Genomic DNA, 24,213 nt, shown 5'->3' with positions numbered 1-24,213 from the left:
GCCGCGATATATGCAATTTGTTCTTACGTGGCAGAATTTAGAAGGTGATCAAGCTGAAATTGCGAGAAATTTTGTGAAGAACCACGCTGACGAATTCGGCGAACGTGGCAACAGTATGGTAACAATACCTGCTATAGCTATACCGCATGATGCAGCGTTTCATCAAGTGTGTTATTCACGATTTACCGATAAACAACGAGTGAGCAGGGTGCAAAGCAGCATGAAAAAGAGAGAAGAAAATGCAGCCAATACTGGTAGGTTGAATAACTTGAATAATAAATCATGACAATGCTTCAAAACTTAGTTTGATTTTTTTTTTTGTGAGGTATATGTAAAATGATTTTGTGTGTAGTCAAACGATTTTGAATTGAAGGAACTGTCCAATATTTATGCAAGGAGGTAGGGCCGAGGTGAAACAAATAAATTTTTAAAAGGAAGTCTGAGGAAGGGGGGGGGGGGGGGGGGAGGGGAGGGAATCTAGTCGGGCTAACCATGACTTGAGGTCGAGACATTTTAAACTCACATAATTTTAATTGTTTTCTTTTATGTGTATTTATTGCAGCTTCAACATGCAATGACATCAACGTCAACATTGACAAGGTGCATAAAGGCCCACAACCAGTCAAGAAACGTGCTCTACGCTCCAGCTTAGGCAAGCCCAAATGTTCAGCCAGATCCCAATATGTGTTGCCTAATATATGCATCCTTTGTCAGAAAGAGAGAACAATCAATACAGGCAAAAGGGGCCGAAGAAAAGAGCCTCTAACAAGGTGCTCAACAATTGAGGCACCAAGACTGCAGCAAGCTGCTAAAGACAACAACAATACAAACCTGCTGCTTCAAATTCAAGACCGCGATTGTGTTGCGATAGAGGTAAAATACCATGGTCGCTGCTACAAGGAGTATACCCGGTATTTAGGCAAGCTAGCAACAACACCTAATGCAGAGCAACAAGGAGACTCCAACTACTCAGAAGCATACACATTATTTTGTGCAACAGTCAAGGATCTTATAATAGACAACAAGGAAATCTCCAGACTGAAACGACTTAATGACATGTTCATGAAACAAATCAAAGCAACACACGGAATAGAATCAAACTACAAAAGTGGCTTTCTCAAGATAAGACTGATGAAAACATTTCCACAACTATGCTTTCTAACCCCATATATGCGCTGCCAAGGACACCTTGTGTATGTTAATGACATCTCCACTGAAGTGCTGCTTGAAGAAAAGAAAGTGTTGCAAGAAACCATGCATGGTTCAGGTGATGACACAACAGAGACAGAACAAACATCCGACTCTGAACCAACCCCACCAAAGCAACCTGGGTATACTGAGAATAACCTTAGAGAACACTACTTCACTGCGCTACAATTGAGAAATGCAATAGATGAGATCAAGCCAAATATGCCATGGCCCCCAACCTCTGAGCACCTGACAACAAATGCCGCAGAAGCAATTGTACCTGCCTGTCTCTATAACTTTATTGCATGGATGGTGGGAGTGTCAGACGAACCTGATTCTGATGAGTTTGTAAAGATGGAATCTACAATACATAGAAGAATTCTCACAATTGCACAGGACATCATATACCTCCAATCAAAGGCAAGGAAACAGATGCCCAAACATTTGTCACTTGCAATGACAGTACGTCATCTCTCAGGTTCAGCCCAATTAATCAGCCTACTGAACGGGTTTGGTTACTGCGTCTCAAACTCTGTCGTCTTAAATCATGACACTGCACTGGCTAACCAAGAACTACATCGTGGAGAGGATGCTTTTCCATCAATCATTCAGGCGGGCAAGCATGTCACACTCGTATGGGACAATAATGACTTCGGGGAGGAGACATTGTCTGGGCGTGGAACAACGCACAATACCAATGGGATTATAATACAGCGACCAAGTCAATCCCATGAAGTAGTACAACCAGCACCAGTCACTACAGTTAAGAGGACGCGGGAGAGATCGATGCAGCCACCTGCAGTGAACCTTGCCACATATTATGGAGGGAAAAACGAAGGACCCGCTACATTCGCAACCAGCGTTCCAATGGATCGAGCAACGTACTTCCCATTACGCCAGCACCCTAAGACGATAGACCTAGCATACCACATCACCAAGTACAACATTGACGGGACTCTGCCATCTTGGACAGGATTCAACCAACTACTGTCTTGTGTTGAAGTTCCACCAAAGAGCGTGATAGGGTATCTCCCTGTCATTGATGCCACTCCGACTGAAATGAATACGGTACTAACAATACTGCAGAGAAGTGTTCAGATCGCCGACAAGTTACAGTTGGAAGCAGTCGTCATTGTCGTTGACCAAGCCATCTATTGCAAGGCACAGCTCATTAGATGGAAGAATGCACAGTTCATGAAGAGACTGGTAATTCGACTTGGGGCATTCCACACTGCAATGTCCTTTCTTGGCTGTATTGGAAAGAGATTTCGAGATGGTGGTCTCCAAGACATCCTGGTTGAGTCAGAGATTGTTGCAGTGGGGTCTGTGAATGGAGTGTTCAGCGGCAAGCATTACAACAGGGCAGTTCGAGCCCATAAGCTGATGTCAGACGCGATGCAGCAGATGCTCCTGGATGCATATTTTGAATCTATTCCAGAACATGAAGCGGGTAGAGTGAAGGAACTTTTGTCAAACTTAGCTGAAGCTTTCCCACATCCAAACTACCATGTCATTCTCAACAGTGACAAGTTCAAAGACTTCAAAACCTCCTTTGACAAATTCTTAGAAGCAAGTGACACCAAACCAACATTTCGCTTCTGGAGTTCATACATTGAGACGGTGGAGCTTCTCTAGCCCATCTCGAGTTTATCATGACGTCAATGCGCACTGGTTCGCTTGTACGCCGCGTAATTGTCTTTGATGGGTTAAAATATCACCCCTTACACACTTATTGGACCTATTAACAGTTTCAAAATAGCATTGGTAAACCACCATGGATCGTAGTAGCAACACCAATCACAAATATTGTACAAAAATTTAACATTATGCAGGTTTTAAGGTCCAAAAACATGACTTTCTGATAAATGCATCAACAGCATGTTATTTTACCAAGTCGTTAAAACAACATTTTTACTACTTTTGGGGGTCTGAATTAATAAATATTGCTGCCAAGACCAATGTGAACATGACATCATATAGTTTGTGTTGTTTTTTTACTGTGTAAATGGGTATTTCAAATGTAACATACAATTGGTGTATACTGGTGTTTTGGGGCAGTGGTTCTCGGTAACGTACCACGATATCGCTTGTGAAAAAAAACAAGATGTTTTGGAGGTCATAAGGCTTCATCCCACACCCTTCTTGCCAAATCCCTAGGTTCAGGTCATGAAATCAAAAAAAATAATAGATATCCACCCTATGGCCCTGTGTCTAAACCTGCCTTGTTTACACTTCCAAAAACCCCTCCTTTTAGCAGTATCTGCACATGATATTGTGGCATTTTTACATCATCTCAACCAATCAAATTTGCTGCTTGCATCCCGCCACTCCCTCCCCCGGTAGCTACCTTGCCACCACTCCCTCCCCCGGTAGCTACCTTGCCACCACTCCCTCCCCTGGTAGCTACCTTGCCACCACTCCCTCCCCCGGTAGCTACCTTGCCACCACTCCCTCCCCCAGTAGGAATATTCGGTGAGAATGCAGAGCCATTTAACTCACTCAAACAAGCACTAACTCACTCGACTCTAAGAACCGTACTACGAGCCATCACAGACCTGACTGCTCATCCGTATAGAGAGAAACTTTCAGCTCACAACTCTCATGTGGCAACTACAAAAGCAGCAGTTGTGGGTTGTTGAAATGCCCTTAACTTCCCGATCCTCCAGATTTTGCTCTGTCGGACCATTTATTCATTTCAAAACCAAAATTGCAACCTTTCAACATGTCATCATCCTTCTTCTCCCCTACCTTTTTTGTTCTGTCCCTCATAAACAGTTATGAGCCTGGTGTTGCCTTAGCGGTTGGGGTGCCGGCTTTGGATCCTAGAAACCTGGGTTTGAATCCCGGTCGATCACTGAATTAACACCAGGGGGGTTGACCCAACCTGTCATCCTTCCGAGGTCGGCAAATTGAGTACCAGCTCACTGGTAATTCCCTGTGTGTCGCAAGAGGTGACTAACAGGGTTGGTGGCAGGAAGGGCATCTGACCATAAAACATTGCTTCAAAAAGGGGACCACGGTGCCCGAAAAAGGCCAACCCCTGCTCTGCGGGGGGAAATGGCCTCTAAAGGTTTTTTTTGTTTTTCCTCATAAACAGTTATCTCTGATTACCTCCGCCACCTAACGTGGATGGAGGTTATGTTTTCACCGCTGTCTGTCTGTCTGTAAATAAGATATCTCAAAATGTTATGGACGGATTTGGACGAAACTTGGTGGATGAGTTGGTGTGTGACAAGGACGAATCGATTCGATTTTGATGCAGATCTGAATATGGATTCGCATATGAAAATTATTTAATTATTGAAGTGATTCTTCACCATTGAGAGATCGGGCGGAAAGCGATATATAACGTGATATTTAAAAAAGTTATGGACGAGTTATGACTAAACTTGGTGGACAAGTTGTTTCGATGACAAGAACAAGTCTGTTAGATTTTGGTTCAGGTCCGAATCCAGATCCGGCCTATCAGTGGAATACAAAACATTAAGTGTTCAGCCTGGCAGAGGTATGTGCTCTACCGAGTGCTATTCTAGTCTGATATGGGAACGGTTGTGGTCTGTCGTTTCTTGGCAAGCCTTTGCCAAAGAAATTTGATTCTTTGATTGCCAAAAGTCGACAAACATCCCAAGTTGGGTGCTGTGGAATTGAGCAGTTTATAAAGCAGCTCAAAGGGTTGGAGTTGTTGGACTAACCAAAGTTAATGATACCCTCGGAAACTGCTTTTTGGTAAAGCAGCATCCATTGCTCCGATTGGTAGCTACCTGTGTTCATCTCTCTCGCTTGATAAAATAGGTGTTGTGGTTACTGGATTGGTTTGCTTCCACAGGTGCAGTTATTATCTTGGAAGCATGGTGGGCAGAATGAGAGAGACATAAATACACACAGCCTTTTTGTTATCTTCGCGTTACATTCCTCTGCATTTAAAATCTGATTATCGTGCAATTTAATTGCTTTGCGGCCTTCTGAGCAGCAATAACAATTTGCTTATGTCGGTTGCCAAATACTGTACTCTGTAAGGCCTTAGGTTCTTGTTACACACAGGATGTTCCGACATCGGGTTCTTTTTATTTTCTTCCCAATGTCCAAGTATTATTAAGCAACAAGCATGGAATCACAATATTTGCCAATAGAGAAATTATTGTGGCAGAGTCTGCAAAATGGACAAATGACTGGCTCTGGGAATCAAATACATGGCTCTGGGACAACGCGTGCATTCCACAAGAAAACATTTTGAGCGTGACGTGTCGATCATTGGAGCCATGTTTTCTCCATCGGGCAATATCTTCTTTTCTTTTTTTGGGATGGAAAGTGTCGACCTCTTGACTCGTGCAGAAATGTTCATTTGGGGTTTTGCTTTTAACTTTGGCTGTCTGTGATGTGTATGTGTATATGTGTATGTGTATATGTATATATTCCACAATGAAGAAAATATCACCAATCTTCTTCTTGGAGCCAGTGTACGATTTCTCCTTTATTTATCAATTACAGCTGAGTATTTGATCTAAGCAAAATGAATTTAATTAAATATTCCCTCTCCCCTCCCCCATTTCTCACAACCTTTCATATGAAGAGTCTACAGGTAGTATATGTTGTTTTTGTTATGTTTGAAAAACCTTGAAAATGGTTTTAAACCTGCGGAAAAGAACCCCTCCACTCAAGAGGGGGTGGGGGGGGGGGGGGTGGGGTGGGGGAATAGTCGCCATGACATTCCCAGGTTCTAGACGTTCCAATGGATATATATTTCTGGTGTGTGTGGGTGTAAAACTGTTTGCACACACAGAAACAGACAAACGTCCTTTAGTACAGATATCTGTTGCTGTATTTGTAGGTATTAAATCGGCCTTATTGAAGAGCTAATTTGGCCACCACCTCCACACAGTTCCATTCACATCCTCAAACACACTGACATTCACACTCCATGTTACTATTCATACACTTCCCTGTGAGTACAACAGTACCTTTCTACCCATGGCCCTTTTCCGTCACGCTCACCCATACTTGCCTACCATGTCAACCATGTCATCACTGCATTATCTCCTTTTTCCCGGTATGCCCTGTGCTCGTTAACATTGCTGATAGTAGTCTCTACCCTTCTTTCTTGGCTCTCGGAGCCGAAGAGGTTGTACATGCTGACTCCTGGCTGTCTTTCTCTGCACTTGGAACCGTGCGGTTGAACATGCTGACCCCCGCCTTTCCATCTTAGCTCCCGAAGGCAATGCGGTTGCCCACACCGACGACCACTGCCTTTCTTTATTGGCTCACTTAGCCAACACCTGCATTTCCTCCAAAGCTCAGGGGTCCTGCAAACCCTACTCTCTTCTTCTCCCCATCCATTCGGTCTACGCACGCAGCCAAAATGGGTCAGAAATGCCTTCAAACTTCCTGTCCCATCGTAGGTGGTTGATGACACCTGCTTGCCAATTGCCTGCCAAGTTACCCCAATTGTGCCCACTGCAAAATTCTCTCTTCCTGACCCCAGTAAACCTGCATCCAATCCCGAGGTCAAAGGCTACCAGTTGGTTCCCAATCCTGACAAATCTGCTGTTCCCCACATTTAAATTTTCTCCGGCATTGCCTTTTCCAGCAACACTCTGCCTTTTCTGTGCTATGTTCCATTGATGGGAGAAGTGAGGAATAAAAGACTTGAGGTTTGCAGTCAGCCTGGATGTTGGAAGTTTAAACAGGAGTGGGTTAATGGAATAACACAGGCTTCCTGGAGTTTCTGAGTCAGGTGGGAGGACAAAGTGGAGGGAGCTTACCACACACCTCCACTCTTTTGTTCCTCATTTCACCCGTTTGTGGAACTGCCTTCTGGAGGTGGTTCATTTGTGTTCTTCCATTTTCAAGCAGTTGATATGCCAGCATCTCACTTCATTCCCTATTTCTACCTGTGATATTTTCTACCATTACCTTTACCTAACCCAACTCTCTTAGTTGCAGGTTACTGTTTTCTCCACTCCCTCTGATCCTATTGTCTTCAACTGTGGCCCCACTGCTCCGGTTATCAGTGCCTTGCCTTTTTATTCTGTTAGCTCTCTTCCATGAGTCTACATCTTGCATTACAAATAAAGTGGGGAAGGCAGCAATAAATTACAATTTTAATTGCACGACTTACTTATTTTGCCCCTCTGTTAGCATTATTTGGACATTGAAGGATCCCACGGTGTTTTTCGCTGAAAGTAGGACACATTGTCACCGGTACCTGAACAAATTGCAAATTCCCACGTGAATCGGCTCCAGTCAAACATCAGGCCCGGCCTGCTAGTTTGTCAAAGACTTGCAGCAAACTAAGGCTTTATGAAGAGCTCGTACGACCTGGGGTCACCACATAGTAAGTTAAGTGTTGAGATGGATGGGTGGAAATGTGAATGGTTCGGTGGATGTGCGGAGTATCGTTGAGAAAGAGAAAGACAAATGATGACTTGCGAAAGATGATGGGAATAGAGCCTGTGATGGATGCTGTGAAGATAAACAGGTTCACATGGTTTGGTCATGTGTTGAGGAAGGATGAAAGTGATTGATTGAGAAGAGTGATGGAAATGAATGTAGAAGGAAGTAGAGGACGGGGAAGACCGAGAAAGACTTGGCTTAAGATGGTGGAAGAAGAAATGCGGGCAAGGGGGTTAACAAGGAGAGATGCAGAAAATAGGGCAAAATGGAGAACATTGTCATGGGGACCGCAAGGCTAACCCCCGCTCTAGCAGGGAAAATGGCTTTAAGATGCCTGTTGTTGTGTTCTTGTATGGATGGGTGGTTCGTGTGCAGGACTGCTGGTTTCATCATTTTTCTTTGGGTGCGTCTGCCACTGATGCATTGCCTCTTTATATCCAGTTATCTGGTACTCATTTTGCCGACCTCGGAAGGATGACAGGCTGAGTCAATCCCACCTGGCATTAATTCAACGGGATTCGAACTCAGGACCTTAGGATCCCAAGCCCGCTGCCCTAACCATTAAGCCAACACCAGGTGGTAGTGTTGAGATAGCAATGGCAAACAAAGCAACCCTTTCGAGAGCGAGCAGTCCGCCACCTTGAACGGATCTTCGGTGCTCAGCCTTTTAAAATTGTCAGCAGCTGGAATCCAAACGATCCCAGAAGCATTTTCCAATTCTGAATTGTAAAGTATATGACGATAGTAACACTGCTCATTGCAAAGGTAATAACTGCGGAAATGACTTATTGTAAGTTCCAAGCTAGTTGGAACTTAGTTGCATTGTGATATTCTGGTGTTTCACAGGTACGGTGATTCATTATGTGTGCCGTCCCTCGGATGGATGCTAAACGGATGTCTGGCCTGCTGGCATTAGTTGGTGGACTTTAAAGGTACCATTGTGTCCTTCGTGAAGTGTGGGAGAACTATCGTTGGCACCATGGCCTAGTTCCAAATGCCTGCCGTGACTTCCTGGGTCGGAGGGGCGACCCGATCAGGATTGTAGCCTAGTAACTTGTTCGGCAGCACCAACGCTCTGCATAGGGCATGGTACATGATGATGATGATTACCCTTTGAATTTCACGAGTAATATAACTTGTATATCGGCCATTAAATGCTTTCGGGGCAGTTTTGCCTTTCGATGGGGAAAAATTGTTTGCAGCTTTGGGAATTAAAAGGATTTTTTTTAATGCGGCATTTCGCCGTCTGTGTATGTAATGGACCAATGAGGTTTGCAGTTTGGATTTCTTACCTTGACGTGTACCCCTTTTTCAGAGTAAAATGCTTTTGGCTGCTGCGGACAGTCTGGCGAGGAGATAACTATCTTTATTCACGAGGTAAGCCACCAGCACGTACATCAACCATTACAATGTTGAACTTAACTGCATGATGTCCCAATTTATGGTTTCATTTTGTGCAGAAGGCTCATGGGAAAGAGGACAGAGAGGGCAACAGGCTGAAAATGGAGTAGAGAGGAACTGGCAGAATTGGCCAAAGAATAAAAAGACTGGCAACATAAGTGGAGACGCATAGGTGTGACACAGAACAGGTGGAATAAGTAGATAAAGGACTTGCGACCAGGCAGTAAAAGCTGATAATCAGGATAAATGTAGGAGAGGAGCAGGCCCTGCACTTCCAACTCCTATTGAGTCACTCCAGTCATCCTCGTGACTTTGGATTTTCACTCTTCCCCATGGGTATAAGGTGAGATCCAGTAGTAGCAGCCCACAGAGGAGAACCCCGCTCCATAGCACTGCAAGTGAAGGCCTTGTTTATCGTTAGGAGTTGAGAGGGGCCAATGGACGACCCTGCTCTGTAGGCAATTCCTGGATCCCTGCCTGCTCTGGAAGGAGGCTTAGATGCATGATTGGTCCAGGAATGTTCATGGCAGATTACTAGTCCAAGGAGTTCCAAAGACTGCACCTTGGCCAGAGGTTAATTGCGGAAGAAAATTGGAGATTTATTTCTATGGTCTTTCGGTGGAGAACAGAACGAGTGTGTGCTACTTGGATTCATGAATGGCATTTTTCAGGCAATTGACCAGTTCCTTACATTTTCTTTAGCTTTGCAGACAATGATGTGCTTTTGCAGCCATGGTGTGAATGACTTTCCAGCAGAGAGTTGTCATCTGCCAATTGATATTGCAAGATTTCCAAAGAAGCTGAGAAGGCATCAGTGGAAACTAGGAATGGGGTTGGTCCCAGTACACTACCTCCAAGGCTAGGAGATAGGACACCAATGAGGATGGAAGCCAAATTGTTGATCTCGTGTTGGAGTTTGATAAGAGGTAGGCTTTGCTGATTACGGAAAGAAGGCCTTTCTTTCCATCTGTAGATCAGAACAGCTGTTTAGGCATCCTTCATATGTATAGGAATGATATAAGCTACCTTCCATGACGAGGGGAGATGATGACTGTCCAAGAGGAATCTGCAGAACAGTAACAGTTTTGATTCACATAATTTGAGAGCCGAGGTTTTGAGTCACTTCGTTTGAGAGCCGAGTGTACTGGTGCCATCAAGACTAGTTCCTGAAGATGTTAAGATTGGCTCGATGTTTCACCACCATTGATACCTCATGAAAACTTGGTATTGGGTTCTTCCTCTTGTTTTCATACAGATTGCATGTTTAGGGGACGTGTGTGGGTTTTCATTGTTAGGATTGGCTTTCCAGGCAGAGAAGACGAGCAGCTTTATGAATTGTCTTTGTTTGGCGATCAGGACTGTAATAGTTTCTCTTAAATCTAGAGTACGACTCGACAAGCAGTTATGCTGATTCTATCTCAACTCCCATCCCACCCCCATGCCCCCAACCGGTAAAGACCCTGCCATCCATACTCCGTCTCCGGGTAACTACCCTGCCACCCATACCCCTCTCCTGGTAACTACCCTGCCACCCATACCCTCTCCCACAGTAACTACTCTGCTATGACCACACCTCCCCCGGTTGCTACCTTGCCACCATTCACTCTCCCGGTAACCACCCTGCCACCCCTAGGGCCTCTCCCAGTAACTACCCTACCACGGCCATACCCGGTAACTATCCTACCACCTCCACCCCCTTTCCCAGTAACTGCCCTGTCATGCCTGCACCCTCTGTCAGTAACTACCATATCATGACCACACCCTCTTCCTGTAGCTACCTTGCCACCACTTGCTCCCCCTGATAGCTACCTTGCCACCACTTCCTCACCCAGTAGTTACCTTGCCACCACTCCCTCCCCTGGTAGCTACCTTGCCACCACTTCCTCCTCCTGTAGCTACCCTGCCACCACTCCTTCCCCCAGTAGCTACCTTCCCACCACTCCCTCCCCCGGTAGCTACCTTGCCACCACTCCCTCCCTGGTAACTATCCTGCCGCCGCGTCTCCCGGTGTTCAGCAGGTTGTAGACAACAGGTTCAGCAGGTTTTTAGGTAGTAGGTTGTAGACAGCAACCACTCAGGGTAGCACTACCGTTCTGACTTGAGCGTTAAAGTGGTGCCCGGAACCATCTTGCACTCTCCGTGTCAGGATTGCTGGTCTTACTTTCTGTCTCACTCAAACTACAGCTACCGTGCCAGCTTCAATCTCTCTTTCTCGCAAACAAACATCATACACTTCTCATAATGCACATCTCTTCTCTTTTATTTAAGGCCTGGCCTCGATGAGGAATATATATATATATATATATATATATATATATATATATATATATATATATATATATATATATATATATATATATATATATATATATATATATATATATATATATATATATATATGTATGTATATATATATGTATGTATGTATGTATGTATGTATGTATGTATGTATGTATGTATGTATTATAGTCTGTGCCCGGACAGGCACCTTCAACATAAAAACTAACAAAAAAAAACCAAGGACCCCGCCTGCTTACATCACTAATCCTTGGCATTTTGTTGTGCTTATTTTTATTCATTTGCAAAATTAATGACAAACAACTCAACGCCCCACATGGAGCTTTTCCGTTTTGGGGTCCTGAGCTACAGATGTATTTAAAAGGCCTTAACAAAAACAAACAAACAAACAAAAAAACCAACAATAAAAATAGCAGTTGAGTGTTCTCCCAATTTTCTTGTGTCTACACAGGCATGTTTTGGTGCAGACATCCCAGGCAGTTCGTTCGGCCACACATTCTGAAGCCAACACACTTTTCGGGTCATCGTTGCCAGATCTGCCATGCTGCAGCGTCATTCCCTTGGGTCGGCCTAGACCTCTCCCTTGGATCAAAACGAAGACAGAGCCAGAAGCATTTACTCGAGGGGTGACACCTGTTACGTTAACATTTGACCGGGAGGTTTTAAAGTGCTTTTAATTCCAGGTGTGCAGATGTGTTGCTTTTTAGCTTGCAGTGTCAACAAACAGATGTAATGTACCCTGTAGCCGCTTATTATCCCCGTTTTAAATATAATGAAACGGAAACGAGAATCTGATTCCACATGGAATGCCAACTGTCTTCTGCCCTGTTGCCAAGTGAAGTTGTGAGATTTTAACCACACGAGCTTTGTAGATTCGTTCTGAACGTGTACATTTTATTTCCCCATATCCATCTTCAGCATAGATGAGAGAACCTCCCCCACCCTGGCCAACGCACACCATGACACGACGACAAGGTCAAACAGGTCCTTGGTTACCCGGTGTGTTCCCATTTTAATGAAATAAAACAAGCGTCCATTTTGGCAGAACTTCCAAACTCCAAATAAAACATGATATGCTTTTAAAGTAAATGAAATTTTTGACGTTGAAAAGGGAAAATGCATTTTGGCCTCGTGCTTAGCATTTAGGAGAATGCGATATGAAATTGAACTTTAAAAAGGTAGCCTGTCCGCATGGGACACTGGCTTGATGCACTGCTGGTTCGCGAAACGTGACCGGTCATGGGATAAGCTGTGCTGCGAATGCTGTCGGGACTGCGAGCAGTTGCGCAGCGACGACGACGTGCAGGCCGCGAGGTCGAGCCAGGCCGACCTGTGCCGCTCGCTGCCCTCCTCGCACGAATGTAAGCTCGTCGCCACGGCCACGATACGGGCGGTGTGCTCGGAGACTTTTCAATTTGTTATCTTTTATGCTGTACAATTAGCATTTTCTTTTTCATCTTTCACGGAGATGCCGACCAGCTTCTGTGGCCCTTTCTTATCAGCTTGTGTCCATCTGTTCCTGTGCTGTAAACATGTTTTATGTAAGATGGGCTTGCTCCACATTGAATGTTATGTGCTGTATTGTTATGTATAAATACACAAATGTTATTAATGCCGTTTTCCCTTTTTATTTCTACTCTCCCCTCGAGCCTTGACGACTTGCTCGTGACCGGCTGTTGTTCCCACCACTTTGTTTGTTTGTTTTCCAATACAAGTCTTAACTAATGTGGGATCCAACTGGGTGATGGTTTTCCTCCCTCGCACCCCTTCAATGCAGCACAAGAAGCGATCGCGATTCTTGTCCCTCGATTCATTCGATCGAAAAGTTTTCCCGTGTCATCCAGCGTTCGCCACATCTGGCACAAGTCAAGAAACCCATCAGGATAAACCTTCGTTGCTCCATGCAACATAATGCACTTTGTTCTCATATGAAACCAAATGGATCAAAGAAAATGACGTGAAAATGGATTTTTAAAATAATTAAATTGTCAAAGGCCTCGCGGTAAAAGATTGACCATTTTTAAGTGATGTTTAAAGTTTACAAACGAAACACAAGCGGAGAAGTTTTAAAATATTTATAACCGGAGACCATTTGAGCACTCGCAGGATGGGTGGAGGTTTAAAGATTGTGTGGGACACGACCACAGTCGAAGCCGAGTGGTCTGAAGATGCTTTGTGAAGGAGCCAGCGATGGTAAAATCAACAGTTCTCGAGATTGAGAAAACAGTTTGCTTTGTATCCCACCGATAGGCTGGATCTGCATCTGCACCTTCACCAAAATTGAATCGGCTTGTTCTTGTCACCTACCCAACTCATCCACCAAGTTTTATCATAGTCCATCCATAAGGTTGAGATATTGTGCTATATATTGTTTTTGGCCCCATTTCTCAATTGTGAAGAATCGCTTGAAAAAACTAGAGCGATGCGACTGTGTCGCCAATATGCCTCCGCATAGTCCCACAATGGGGAGATGCCCTCGTTCACTGTCCTAAAAATAAACAAGTTTGATTTAAATCCCTTCAGCTGTTTTTAAGTATCACATTTTCACCAGGCATGACAGGTTTCACATCGATCGGTGAAGCGGTTTCAGAGAAGTGATTTCTTTTTTAAATATCGGCTTTCAAGCTGATATGGCTGCCATACCACGTGACATATTACATTAAAAAATGTACACTCTGCATATGTATGGGTAGGGGATCACGTTTGTGAAGTTTTGTGTTGATCGGATTATAAGGTTCGTTTTTCTATCCAAGATTCCTGCCAAACCACATGATCTACGACATCATCATTTTAAAACTATATGCAGCAATGGTGTTAGATGATATTTGTAAAATTATGCATTGACCGGGTAAGCGTTTTCAGAGATATAATTATTTAATATTTTCCTTCAATCCAATATGGCTGCCGCACCATGTGACCAATGATGTTTTCGTGATCATCTTTTAATCGCCATGCCTAGTCACTGACACACGTAAAGTTTTGAGTCAATCGATTTGGTGGTTTGGGAGAAGATGCTTTTTTAAGGTTTTAGGTCAAATCCAATATGGCTGCCAAACCATGTGACCTATGATGTCATAAATTTAATATTTCAATACAAATGGGTCAGATCATGTGCATGCAATTTCAGATTTTTAGGATAAGGAATTCGATTAAAACATTTTTGGCTGGTACACCACTTCACCTATGATGTCATCATTATCATGCTGTCCCCCATTGGGAGTACTTGACAAGTGCCAAGTTTCAAATTTTTCCGTTCAGCGGTTTCCGAGAAATGATTTTTTACTTATTTGCGTTTAATCCAAGATGGCTGCCATACCATGTGACCTATGACACAATTATCATAAAAACATTCTGCATGGGTGTCACTCGTACCCTGAAAGTTTAGTCTCAATTGGACATGTGGTTGCTGAGAAAATCGAGGTTTAGCCCATATGGACGTACGTACGGACAGGCAACCCAAAAACATAATGCCTCCGGCCACCTTCGCACGCTGAGGCAAAAAATTCTTCAACAGTATCTTCACCAACATCTAATCAATTTGTTCTTGTCACACACCCAACCTGTCCACCAAGTTTCTTCCCAATCTGTCCCTAATGTTTTGAGATATCGTGTTCATAAACAATCAAAACAGACACAGGGGTGAGTACTGTTACGTTTGTTGGGGGTAGGCAATGGAATACCTTAAGCCAGGTAGGATTGTATAGGTAGTGTGCTCCGACTGTCGTGAATGAGAAACCTGTAACTTAAGTCAGCTCCGTGTGTCCGGTAAGGTTGTATAATTGTCTCCATGGCGAGGGTTGGAGCTATTTTAATTAGGTAGTGTATGAGAATAATTCTCTGTGTGTAGTTGCCTCTGATTTTTTCATTTGTTCCTTATGACACACACCAGCCCAGCCATGCACTACACACCTAAAATAAACACTAAATAAAAGCCACCAGGATTCAGACATTGAACGCTGCCGCTGGAGCTGCCAGCCGAGTCATCGCAACACCAAGCAGGCAGGGCTGTGGGGCCCTGCTTGGTCAGAGGTGATGATTGGTCAGGGCGATGGACTGCTGCAATGGCACTCGCTGATTGGAGCGCGCGGGTGATGTCAGATGGAAGGTTCGAGGACCAGGAACGAAAAGGCAGAGAGTCGCACATTTTCTTCCTCTTGGTCCGGGGTTTGGCGACAAGCAGTCACAGTTTTTACTCTCTCTTGCGTTGGGACATTCATTGCAGGAGGACTGACATTTTCCCCTCTCTCGGTTCTTGGTGTTTGCGGGGGGGGGGGGGGGGGGGGGGCAGTCGCACGTCCCTCTCTTGACTAGTGGCAGGCATAGCGTGAAGAAACACGTCTTTCTTTTCTTGGTCCCGACATCCATAGCAAACGGTCGCTTATTATTTGCTCTCTCAAGTCCTGTTGTTCCGGGCTGGAGAAAAGGCGGATGAACTCTCTCCTTCTTGGTGTTGGCTCGTGGCTATGTGTGCAAACCGACTGCAGTGAGGTGCTGTGTGGGGACTGAGCAGAACGACGGGCCTCGGTGCGGCCGAGCAGGAAGGAGCACTGGCCTGTTCGTTTCGCCGTCAACGGCTGCCAGGAAGAGCCCATGGAGTGCAGGCAGACGCACCACACACACAATAATTACTTTCATTTCTTTTCCCCTTGTGTGTATTTGAGTCTTTGTGGAGGATCCTCAACTTAGGAATATTTTACCGTGCATTCTTTGTTCCCTGGCATTATTTTATTAAACCCATTAATTGTTGCATTTTAATTCCGTGTCTGTCATGTTTATCGTGGTTCGAGGACGCTCCAGTGGAATCCGTGCAGGTAAGAGCCTTGCTGCCCTCCTCTCCCGCGTGTGTAAAGAAGAGCCGCCATTGTTTGATTGAACGCCTCGGAGTTTAAGCTTGATCGGCCACCCGTCACCTCGGGGGATCTTAATCCCCTGGGGAACACGACAGTACATAACCTCAGTCCACCTTTGGTGGCAGAGTAACAATTAGATCCTGAAAGTCAGCATTGTGTATAAAGTCATGTGTGTGTTCCAAAACTGGAAAGGTTGCCATGGTAACTTATCTTTATTTAATGAAACAATTGACAGCATCCCACAGTACAGACAAGTGTTATGTGCCAAACCGATTACGAGTTGCAGTCATTTTGATCGAAGTCTCAACCCACCAGCGTTACATTTGCTCGTCCTCATTTTATGCTGACAATGCTTCACAGAACGACGAAGCCATTTGGTATCACCTGCAGCAAAATGTGACCGAGCACCTTTGAATTTGGTGGTCTCGTTGCCAGTTCATATTATCCTCCCCAAACCACCAGTAACTCCTCCATCTCATGACGAGGGCCAAGATGGTGGCTTTGCTGTATCCACCTCATCTTTCTCGGTGTTGTTGGGAGTTGGGTGTGTGACAATGTTTCTGTCCCAGTGAACTGTTCCACTTGAAGGGATGAGACGAGTCCACTCATCACAGCTACACAGCTACATACCGGACCAACTTTAACAACCGATACGGCTCTTGTATTGTGTATAATCAACCAATACGTCTATTGTTGAGTTATCCGGCATGCATCCATCATAAGAACATCTTCGCTGCACGTGCCGTGCTCCAAACCGAGCGGCTTTTTCTAAAATGGCATCAAAGCGAGAGGACTGCGATTTGGAGCGCGATTCAATAATGTCCAAAACGCCTGATGCGCTCAAAGTTCGCCGAATAGATACATGTCCCATAATCGACAGGTTTCCTCGGATCCATGCTTTTCAAGGCCTCAAGTCTCGTACTTCGTGCCACACACCTTCGTCACAATAAAAAAACCCCAAGAGTTGGATTAACCACCAGGATAAAAACCAAGTCACCTGTTTATTTCGGTGTGTGAATGTGCATGCGTGCACATGTATACCATTGATGGTCAAATCAAAACTTTTTTTTGCATATTGTACGCATATTTTTTGTGGGGAAAAAAACAAAACAAAAATAGACCTTTTGCGGAATAAAACGATTCTCCAAATTCTCAAAGCAGGGTCAGATTGGGAAATAAATCTTTTCTTTCTAACTTTGGGAAATAAATATTTTCCTTCTAACTTTGGGAAATAAATCTTTTCCTTCTAACTTTGGGAAATAAATATTTTCCTTCTAACTTTGGGAAATAAATCTTTTCTTTCTAACTTTGGGAAATAAATATTTTCCTTCTAATTTTGGGAAATAAATCTTTTCCTTCTAACTTTGTGAAAAAAATCTTTTCCTTCTAACTTTGTGAAATAAATCTTTTCCTTCTAACTTTGGGAAATAAGTCTTTTCCTTCTAACTTTGGGAAATAAATCTTTTCCTTCTAACTTTGGGAAATAAATCTTTTCCTTCTAACTTTGGGAAATAAATCTTTTCCTTCTAACTTTGGGAAATAAATCTTTTCCTTCTAACTTTGGGAAATAAATCTTTTCCTTCTCACTTTGGGAAATAAATCTTTTCCTTCTAACTTTGGGAAATAAATCTTTTCCTTCTCACTTAGGGAAATAAATCTTTTCCTTCTCACTTTGGAAAATAAATCTTTTCCTTCTAACTTTGGGAAATAAATCTTTTCCTTCTAACTTTGGGAAATAAATCTTTTCCTTCTAACTTTGGGAAATAAATCTTTTCCTTCTAACTTTGGGAAATAAATATTTTCCTTCTAACTTTGGGAAATAAATCTTTTCCTTCTAATTTTGGGAAATAAATCTTTTCCTTCTAATTTTGGGAAATAAACCTTTTCCTTCTAACTTTGTGAAAAAAATCTTTTCCTTCTAACTTTGTGAAATAAATCTTTTCCTTCTAACTTTGGGAAATAAATATTTTCCTTCTAACTTTGGGAAATAAATCTTTTCCTTCTAACTTTGGGAAATAAATCTTTTCCTTCTAACTTTGGGAAATAAATCTTTTCCTTCTAACTTTGGGAAATAAATCTTTTCCTTCTCACTTTGGGAAATAAATCTTTTCCTTCTAACTTTGGGAAATAAATCTTTTCCTTCTCACTTTGGGAAATAAATATTTTCCTTCTCACTTTGGGAAATAAATCTTTTCCTTCTAACTTTGGGAAATAAATCTTTTCCTTCTAACTTTGGGAAATAAATCTTTTCCTTCTAACTTTGGGAAATAAATCTTTTCCTTCTAACTTTGGGAAATAAATCTTTTCCTTCTAACTTTGGGAAATAAATCTTTTCCTTCTAACTTTGGGAAATAAATCTTTTCCTTCTAACTTTGGGAAATAAATATTTTCCTTCTAACTTTGGGAAATAAATCTTTTCCTTCTAACTTTGGGAAATAAATCTTTTCCTTCTAACTTTGGGAAATAAATATTTTCCTTCTAACCTTGGGAAATAAATCTTTTCCTTCTAACTTAGGGAAATAAATCTTTTCCTTCTAACTTTGGGAAATAAATCTTTTCCTTCTAACTTTGGGAAATAAATCTTTTCCTTCTAACTTTGGGAAATAAATCTTTTCCTTCTAACTTTGGGAAATAAATCTTTTCCTTCTAACTTTGGGAAATAAATCTTTTCCTTCTAACTTTGGGAAATAAATCTTTTCCTTCTAACTTTGGGAAATAAATCTTTTCCTTCTAACTTTGGGAAATAAATCTTTTCCTTCCAACTTTGGGAAATAAATCTTTTCCTTCTAACTTTGGGAAATAAATCTTTTCCTTCTAACTTTGGGAAATAAATATTTTCCTTCTAACTTTGGAAAATAAATCTTTTCCTTCTAACTTTGGAAAATAAATCTTTTCCTTCTAACTTTGGAAAATAAATCTTTTCCTTCTAACTTTGGAAAATAAATCTTTCCTTCTAACTTCCCAGTCAAACCCTTTTTCCTTTACCAGTCGAACCCAACTGCTCCTGGACTCTGTGTCCTTCTCTCCTGACAAGGTGGAGAAGTTTTTGTCAAATCTCGACTCTGATTCTGCAACTGGACCAGACGGCATCAGCCCACGGGTCCTAAAATCCTGCTCAGCCGCTCTATCTCACACTCTCTGTTCTTTTCACCCTCTCTTTTGCTCAAGGTCATCTGCCAGCATCTTGGAAATCAGCAAACATTACCGCTTTACACAAAAAGGTGCAAAAACAGATCCTTGCAACTACAGACCAATCAGCCTGCTTCCAATCATCAGCAAAGTCATGGAATCCATCATTGCTTCGGATATCAAATCCTTCCTCTTCTCCAATGGCTTGATCGCTGATCATGAATTTGGATTCAGACCAGGTCATTCTACTCTGGACATGTTGCTTCTGCTGTCTCAACAATGGATGGAGGTCCTCAATGCCAAACAGGAAATCAGAGCTGTCTCCCTTGACATATCACGTGCCTTCGATACGGTCTGGCACCCAGCTCTGCTCACCAAACTCTCGTCCTATGGTATCCATGGAAATCTCCACTTATGGCTTGCGGACTTCCTCTCTGGTCGAAGGCAACGTGTGGCCCTGAATGGATTTCTCTCATCTTCCCTTCTTGTTCTGGCTGGAGTTCCCCAAGGTAGTGTTCTGGGCCCTGTGCTATTTCTGGTCTTCATCAATGATCTCTCCGACTCTCTGGAAAATCCTCTCTATCTCTTTGCTGATGACTCCACTATCTGCCGCTCCATTCCTCATCTCTCAGATCGGCAGTCTGCAGCCTCCTCGCTCTCTGCAGACCTGGAAAAAATCAGACTGGTCAAACAAGTGGAACATGTCTTTCAATCCTGACAAATCTCACACTCTTACAGTGTCTCTCCGAAAGGACCGACTGGAAAACCCTCCCATCTACTTTCTCAACAATCCTCTCCAAGAAGTTCTGTCGCTCAAGCTTTTGGGTCTCATTATCTGCCATGATCTTTCTTGGGAAAACCACATTTCCAAGCTGGCCTCCAAAGCCAGTCGCTGACTCGGCATCCTCCGTCATGCGGTCCTTCCTTAGCACACCTGAGCTCCTCACCACATACAAGGCTTTCATCCGCAGCTCAATGGAATACTGTCCCCCCCTCTGGGCTGGTGCTCCTGCCTCACACCTAGCTTGGCTTCACGCTGTTGAAACCAAAGCTTCCAGAATCATTGGAATCTCCTGCGATGAAGTTAACTCCGAGGGCCTTTCACTCACTCACAGCAGGCAGGTTGGTGGTCTTTCTGTCTTCTACCGACTCCTCTCCGGCCTTGCTCCCCCAGCTCTCTCTGTGCTCTGTCCCGCCAATATTCCTTCAGGTCGCACAAGATCTGCCTGCAACCCTCTTATGGTTAAACTGCCAAAATCTAGGCTCTCTGCTTACCTTCACTCTTTCATTCCCTTTTCTCCCGCCTCTGGAACAAACTCCCCTACTCCCTACAATCCCACTCCTCCCTCCAGGTCTTTAAAACAGCTGTTCACCACCATCTCTTATCTTCCCCCATCCAAAGCCTTGATCTTTTCTACCCCTACTAATTCACCCCAGATACACTTCTTTTTTTTTTGGAAATTCCAACTTCTTTCCTGGAAGTCCTTGCAGTGTTCATATGTTTTATACCTCTCCCACCTCCCCCAAAGCCCCCCCCCCTCCCACATTTCTCCCGATGTCCCTGCTCTCAAATGTTGTGTTTGTGTCCTTCCCCCTCTTTCCCCATCTTGTCTGCCGCTCCCCTTATTTTTTGTGTTTTGTGTGTCGGTTTGACTTTTTGTGTGATTAATGTTAGCTCTTTCACGAGCCTGGATCTTGTAGACAAAAACAAAACAAAAAAACTTTGGGAAATAAATCTTTTCCTTCTAACTTTGGGAAATAAATCTTTTCCTTCTAACTTTTGGAAATAAATCTTTTCCTTCTAACTTTGGGAAATAAATCTTTTCTTTCTAACTTTGGGAAATAAATCTTTTCTTTCTAACTTTGGGAAATAAATATTTTCCTTCTAACTTTGTGAAATAAATCTTTTCCTTCTCACTTTGGGAAATAAATCTTTTCCTTCTAACTTTGGGAAATAAATATTTTCCTTCTAACTTTGGGAAATAAATATTTTCCTTCTAACTTTGTGAAATATATCTTTTCCTTCTAACCTTGGGAAATAAATCTTTTCCTTCTAACTTTGTGAAATAAATCTTTTCCTTCTAACTTTGGGAAATACATTTTTTCCTTCTAACTTTCTGAAATAAATATTTTCCTTCTAACTCTGGGAAATAAATCTTTTCCTTCTAACTTTGGGAAATAAATCTTTTCCTTCTAACTTTGTGAAATAAATCTTTTCCTTCCAACTTGGGGAAATAAATCTTTTCCTTCTAACTTTGTGAAATAAATCTTTTCCTTCTAACTTTGGGAAATAAATCTTTTCCTTCTAACTTTGGGAAATAAATCTTTTCCTTCTAACTTTGGGAAATAAATCTTTTCTTTCTAACTTTGGGAAATAAATCTTTTCCTTCTAACTTTGGGAAATAAATCTTTTCCTTCTAACTTTGGGAAATAAATATTTTCCTTCTAACTTTGGGAAATAAATATTTTCCTTCTAACTTTGGGAAATAAATCTTTTCTTTCTAACTTTGTCAAATAAATCTTTTCCTTCTAACTTTGGGAAATAAATCTTTTCCTTCTAACTTTGGGAAATAAATCTTTTCCTTCTAACTTTGTGAAATAAATCTTTTCCTTCTAACTTTGGGAAATAAATCTTTTCCTTCTAACTTTGGGAAATAAATCTTTTCCTTCTAACTTTGGAAAATAAATCTTTTCCTTCTAACTTTGGGAAATAAATCTTTTCCTTCTAACTTTGGAAAATAAATCTTTTCCTTCTAACTTTGTGAAATAAATCTTTTCCTTCTAACTTTGGGAAATAAATCTTTTCCTTCTAACTTTGGAAAATAAATCTTTTCCTTCTAACTTTGTGAAATAAATCTTTTCCTTCTAACTCTGGGAAATAAATCTTTTCCTTCTAACTTTGTGAAATAAATCTTTTCCTTCTAACTCTGGGAAATAAATCTTTTCCTTCTAACTTTGTGAAATAAATCTTTTCCTTCTAACTTTGGGAAATAAATCTTTTCCTTCTAACTTTGGGAAATAAATCTTTTCCTTCTAACTTTGGGAAATAAATCTTTTCCTTCTAACTCTGGGAAATAAATCTTTTCTTTCTAACTTTGGGAAATAAATCTTTTCCTTCTAACTCTGGGAAATAAATCTTTTCCTTCTAACTTTGGGAAATAAATCTTTTCCTTCTAACTTTGGGAAATAAATCTTTTCTTTCTAACTTTGGGAAATAAATCTTTTCCTTCTAACTCTGGGAAATAAATCTTTTCCTTCTAACTCTGGGAAATAAATCTTTTCCTTCTAACTTTGGGAAATAAATCTTTTCTTTCTAACTTTGGGAAATAAATCTTTTCCTTCTAACTCTGGGAAATAAATCTTTTCCTTCTAACTCTGGGAAATAAATCTTTTCCTTCTAACTTTGTGAAATAAATCTTTTCCTTCTAACTCTGGGAAATAAATCTTTTCCTTCTAACTTTGTGAAATAAATCTTTTCCTTCTAACTCTGGGAAATAAATCTTTTCCTTCTAACTTTGTGAAATAAATCTTTTCCTTCTAACTTTGGGAAATAAATCTTTTCCTTCTAACTTTGGGAAATAAATCTTTTCTTTCTAACTTTGGGAAATAAATCTTTTCCTTCTAACTTTGGGAAATAAATCTTTTCCTTCTAACTTTGGGAAATAAATATTTTCCTTCTAACTTTGGGAAATAAATATTTTCCTTCTAACTTTGGGAAATAAATCTTTTCTTTCTAACTTTGTCAAATAAATCTTTTCCTTCTAACTTTGGGAAATAAATCTTTTCCTTCTAACTTTGGGAAATAAATCTTTTCCTTCTAACTTTGTGAAATAAATCTTTTCCTTCTAACTTTGGGAAATAAATCTTTTCCTTCTAACTTTGGGAAATAAATCTTTTCTTTCTAACTTTGTCAAATAAATCTTTTCCTTCTAACTTTGGGAAATAAATCTTTTCCTTCTAACTTTGGAAAATAAATCTTTTCCTTCTAACTTTGGGAAATAAATCTTTTCCTTCTAACTTTGCCATCAGCTGTTTTTTTTGTTTCTGACAAGCTCGAGTTGTGGCGCAGCAAGATGAAGATTGAGTTGATGGAGTTGCTGCAGCTTGTGTTGGGCAAAACGACTGCAGTGAGGTGAGACGCTTCATTTCTCCTTTTCCTGGTAATACAGCTCTCGTAGGTTGTTCCTCTCGCCGAGGCTCTGGCAGGGACGTCGGGAAATGGGAATTAATTTCATCTCATTTAGTAGTTGTACTTTATTGGGCAAGATGTGCACAATGGAGATAGACTATTGAAATCCCAACCTCAAGCTTGACATTCAAGACTTCCACTTATCGAAATGGCATAAATGAAGGTAATTTTGTTTCTCATGTCACGTTTGAGCTAATTGATCGGTGATCACGTGTCGTAACTTTACGGCTGCTCAATGGAGCACAAACCCCCACCTCGTGGTGCTGTATCATATTTTTGGCTGAAACCCTAAACTGACTTCCTCTACTACCACAAGCCCAACATGTGGCTCCCAAGGGAATCCTTTCATCTCCTCCCTGTTAAGGGTGGAGCACCCCGAGGGAGCGTTCTGGGCCCAGTTCTATTCCTGATCTGATAAATGATTTCTCTGACTCTCTGGAAAATCCCCTTTTCTATTTTGTGATGACTCCACCCTCTGCCTCATCCATCAGATAGGAAGGCTGCAGTCTCTTCCCCCTCAGGCCTGGAAAAAAAATCACAAGATGGTTAAACACTTGGAATATTGTCTTTCAATCCTGATGAATCTCACATACTCGCTATCTATCTGTGAAAGGACCGTCTGGAAAATCACTTTCTTAATAATCCTCTTGAGGAAGTTGTCATTCAAACTCCTGGGTCTCTCTATCAGCCTGATCTTTCTTGGGCAAACCACATTTCAAAGTTGTCCTCCAAAGCCAGTTGCCGTCTGGGCATCCTCCTTCATACAAA

At 42.0% G+C, this 24,213-nt stretch overlaps 3 protein-coding genes across 5 annotated transcripts in view; 2 read left to right on the top strand and 1 right to left on the bottom strand.

Moving 5' to 3' along the window:
• LOC137426793 (uncharacterized) overlaps positions 1 to 12,889 on the top strand; it is a 132,773-nt gene extending 119,884 nt beyond the window's left edge. For all 3 annotated transcript variants that reach the window (XR_010984402.2, XR_010984403.2, XM_068115689.2), the window contains 2 exons: positions 8,894 to 8,955; positions 11,729 to 12,889. Coding sequence is in view for 1 of the 3 variants with exons in the window: in XM_068115689.2 (XP_067971790.2) it covers positions 8,894 to 8,938 (45 nt within the window). In the remaining 2 variants the exon portion in view is untranslated. The remainder of the gene's footprint in view (positions 1 to 8,893; positions 8,956 to 11,728) is intronic.
• Positions 480 to 8,885, top strand: LOC144892412 (uncharacterized). Its single transcript, XM_078778996.1, has 2 exons — positions 480 to 4,258; positions 8,425 to 8,885. The coding sequence occupies exon 1, from the start codon at positions 1,057 to 1,059 to the stop codon at positions 2,821 to 2,823; it is 1,767 nt and encodes a 588-aa protein (XP_078635122.1). The 5' UTR covers positions 480 to 1,056; the 3' UTR covers positions 2,824 to 4,258; positions 8,425 to 8,885.
• Positions 12,890 to 16,320: 3,431 nt separating the features above from the next.
• The window catches only part of LOC137426804 (myosin phosphatase Rho-interacting protein), a 57,577-nt gene continuing 49,684 nt past the window's right edge, over positions 16,321 to 24,213 (bottom strand). The window contains exon 21 of the mRNA XM_078778994.1: positions 16,321 to 23,455. Coding sequence (XP_078635120.1) covers positions 23,399 to 23,455 — 57 coding nt within the window. The 3' untranslated portion in view covers positions 16,321 to 23,398. The remainder of the gene's footprint in view (positions 23,456 to 24,213) is intronic.

The sequence above is a fragment of the Myxine glutinosa genome, chromosome 5 (assembly GCF_964187855.1).
Source record: "Myxine glutinosa chromosome 5, kmMyxGlut1.1, whole genome shotgun sequence".
In the NCBI taxonomy this organism is placed as follows: domain Eukaryota; kingdom Metazoa; phylum Chordata; class Myxini; order Myxiniformes; family Myxinidae; genus Myxine; species Myxine glutinosa.
Note: the sequence above shows the minus strand (reverse complement) of the source record. Positions and strands in the feature narration are given on the sequence as shown.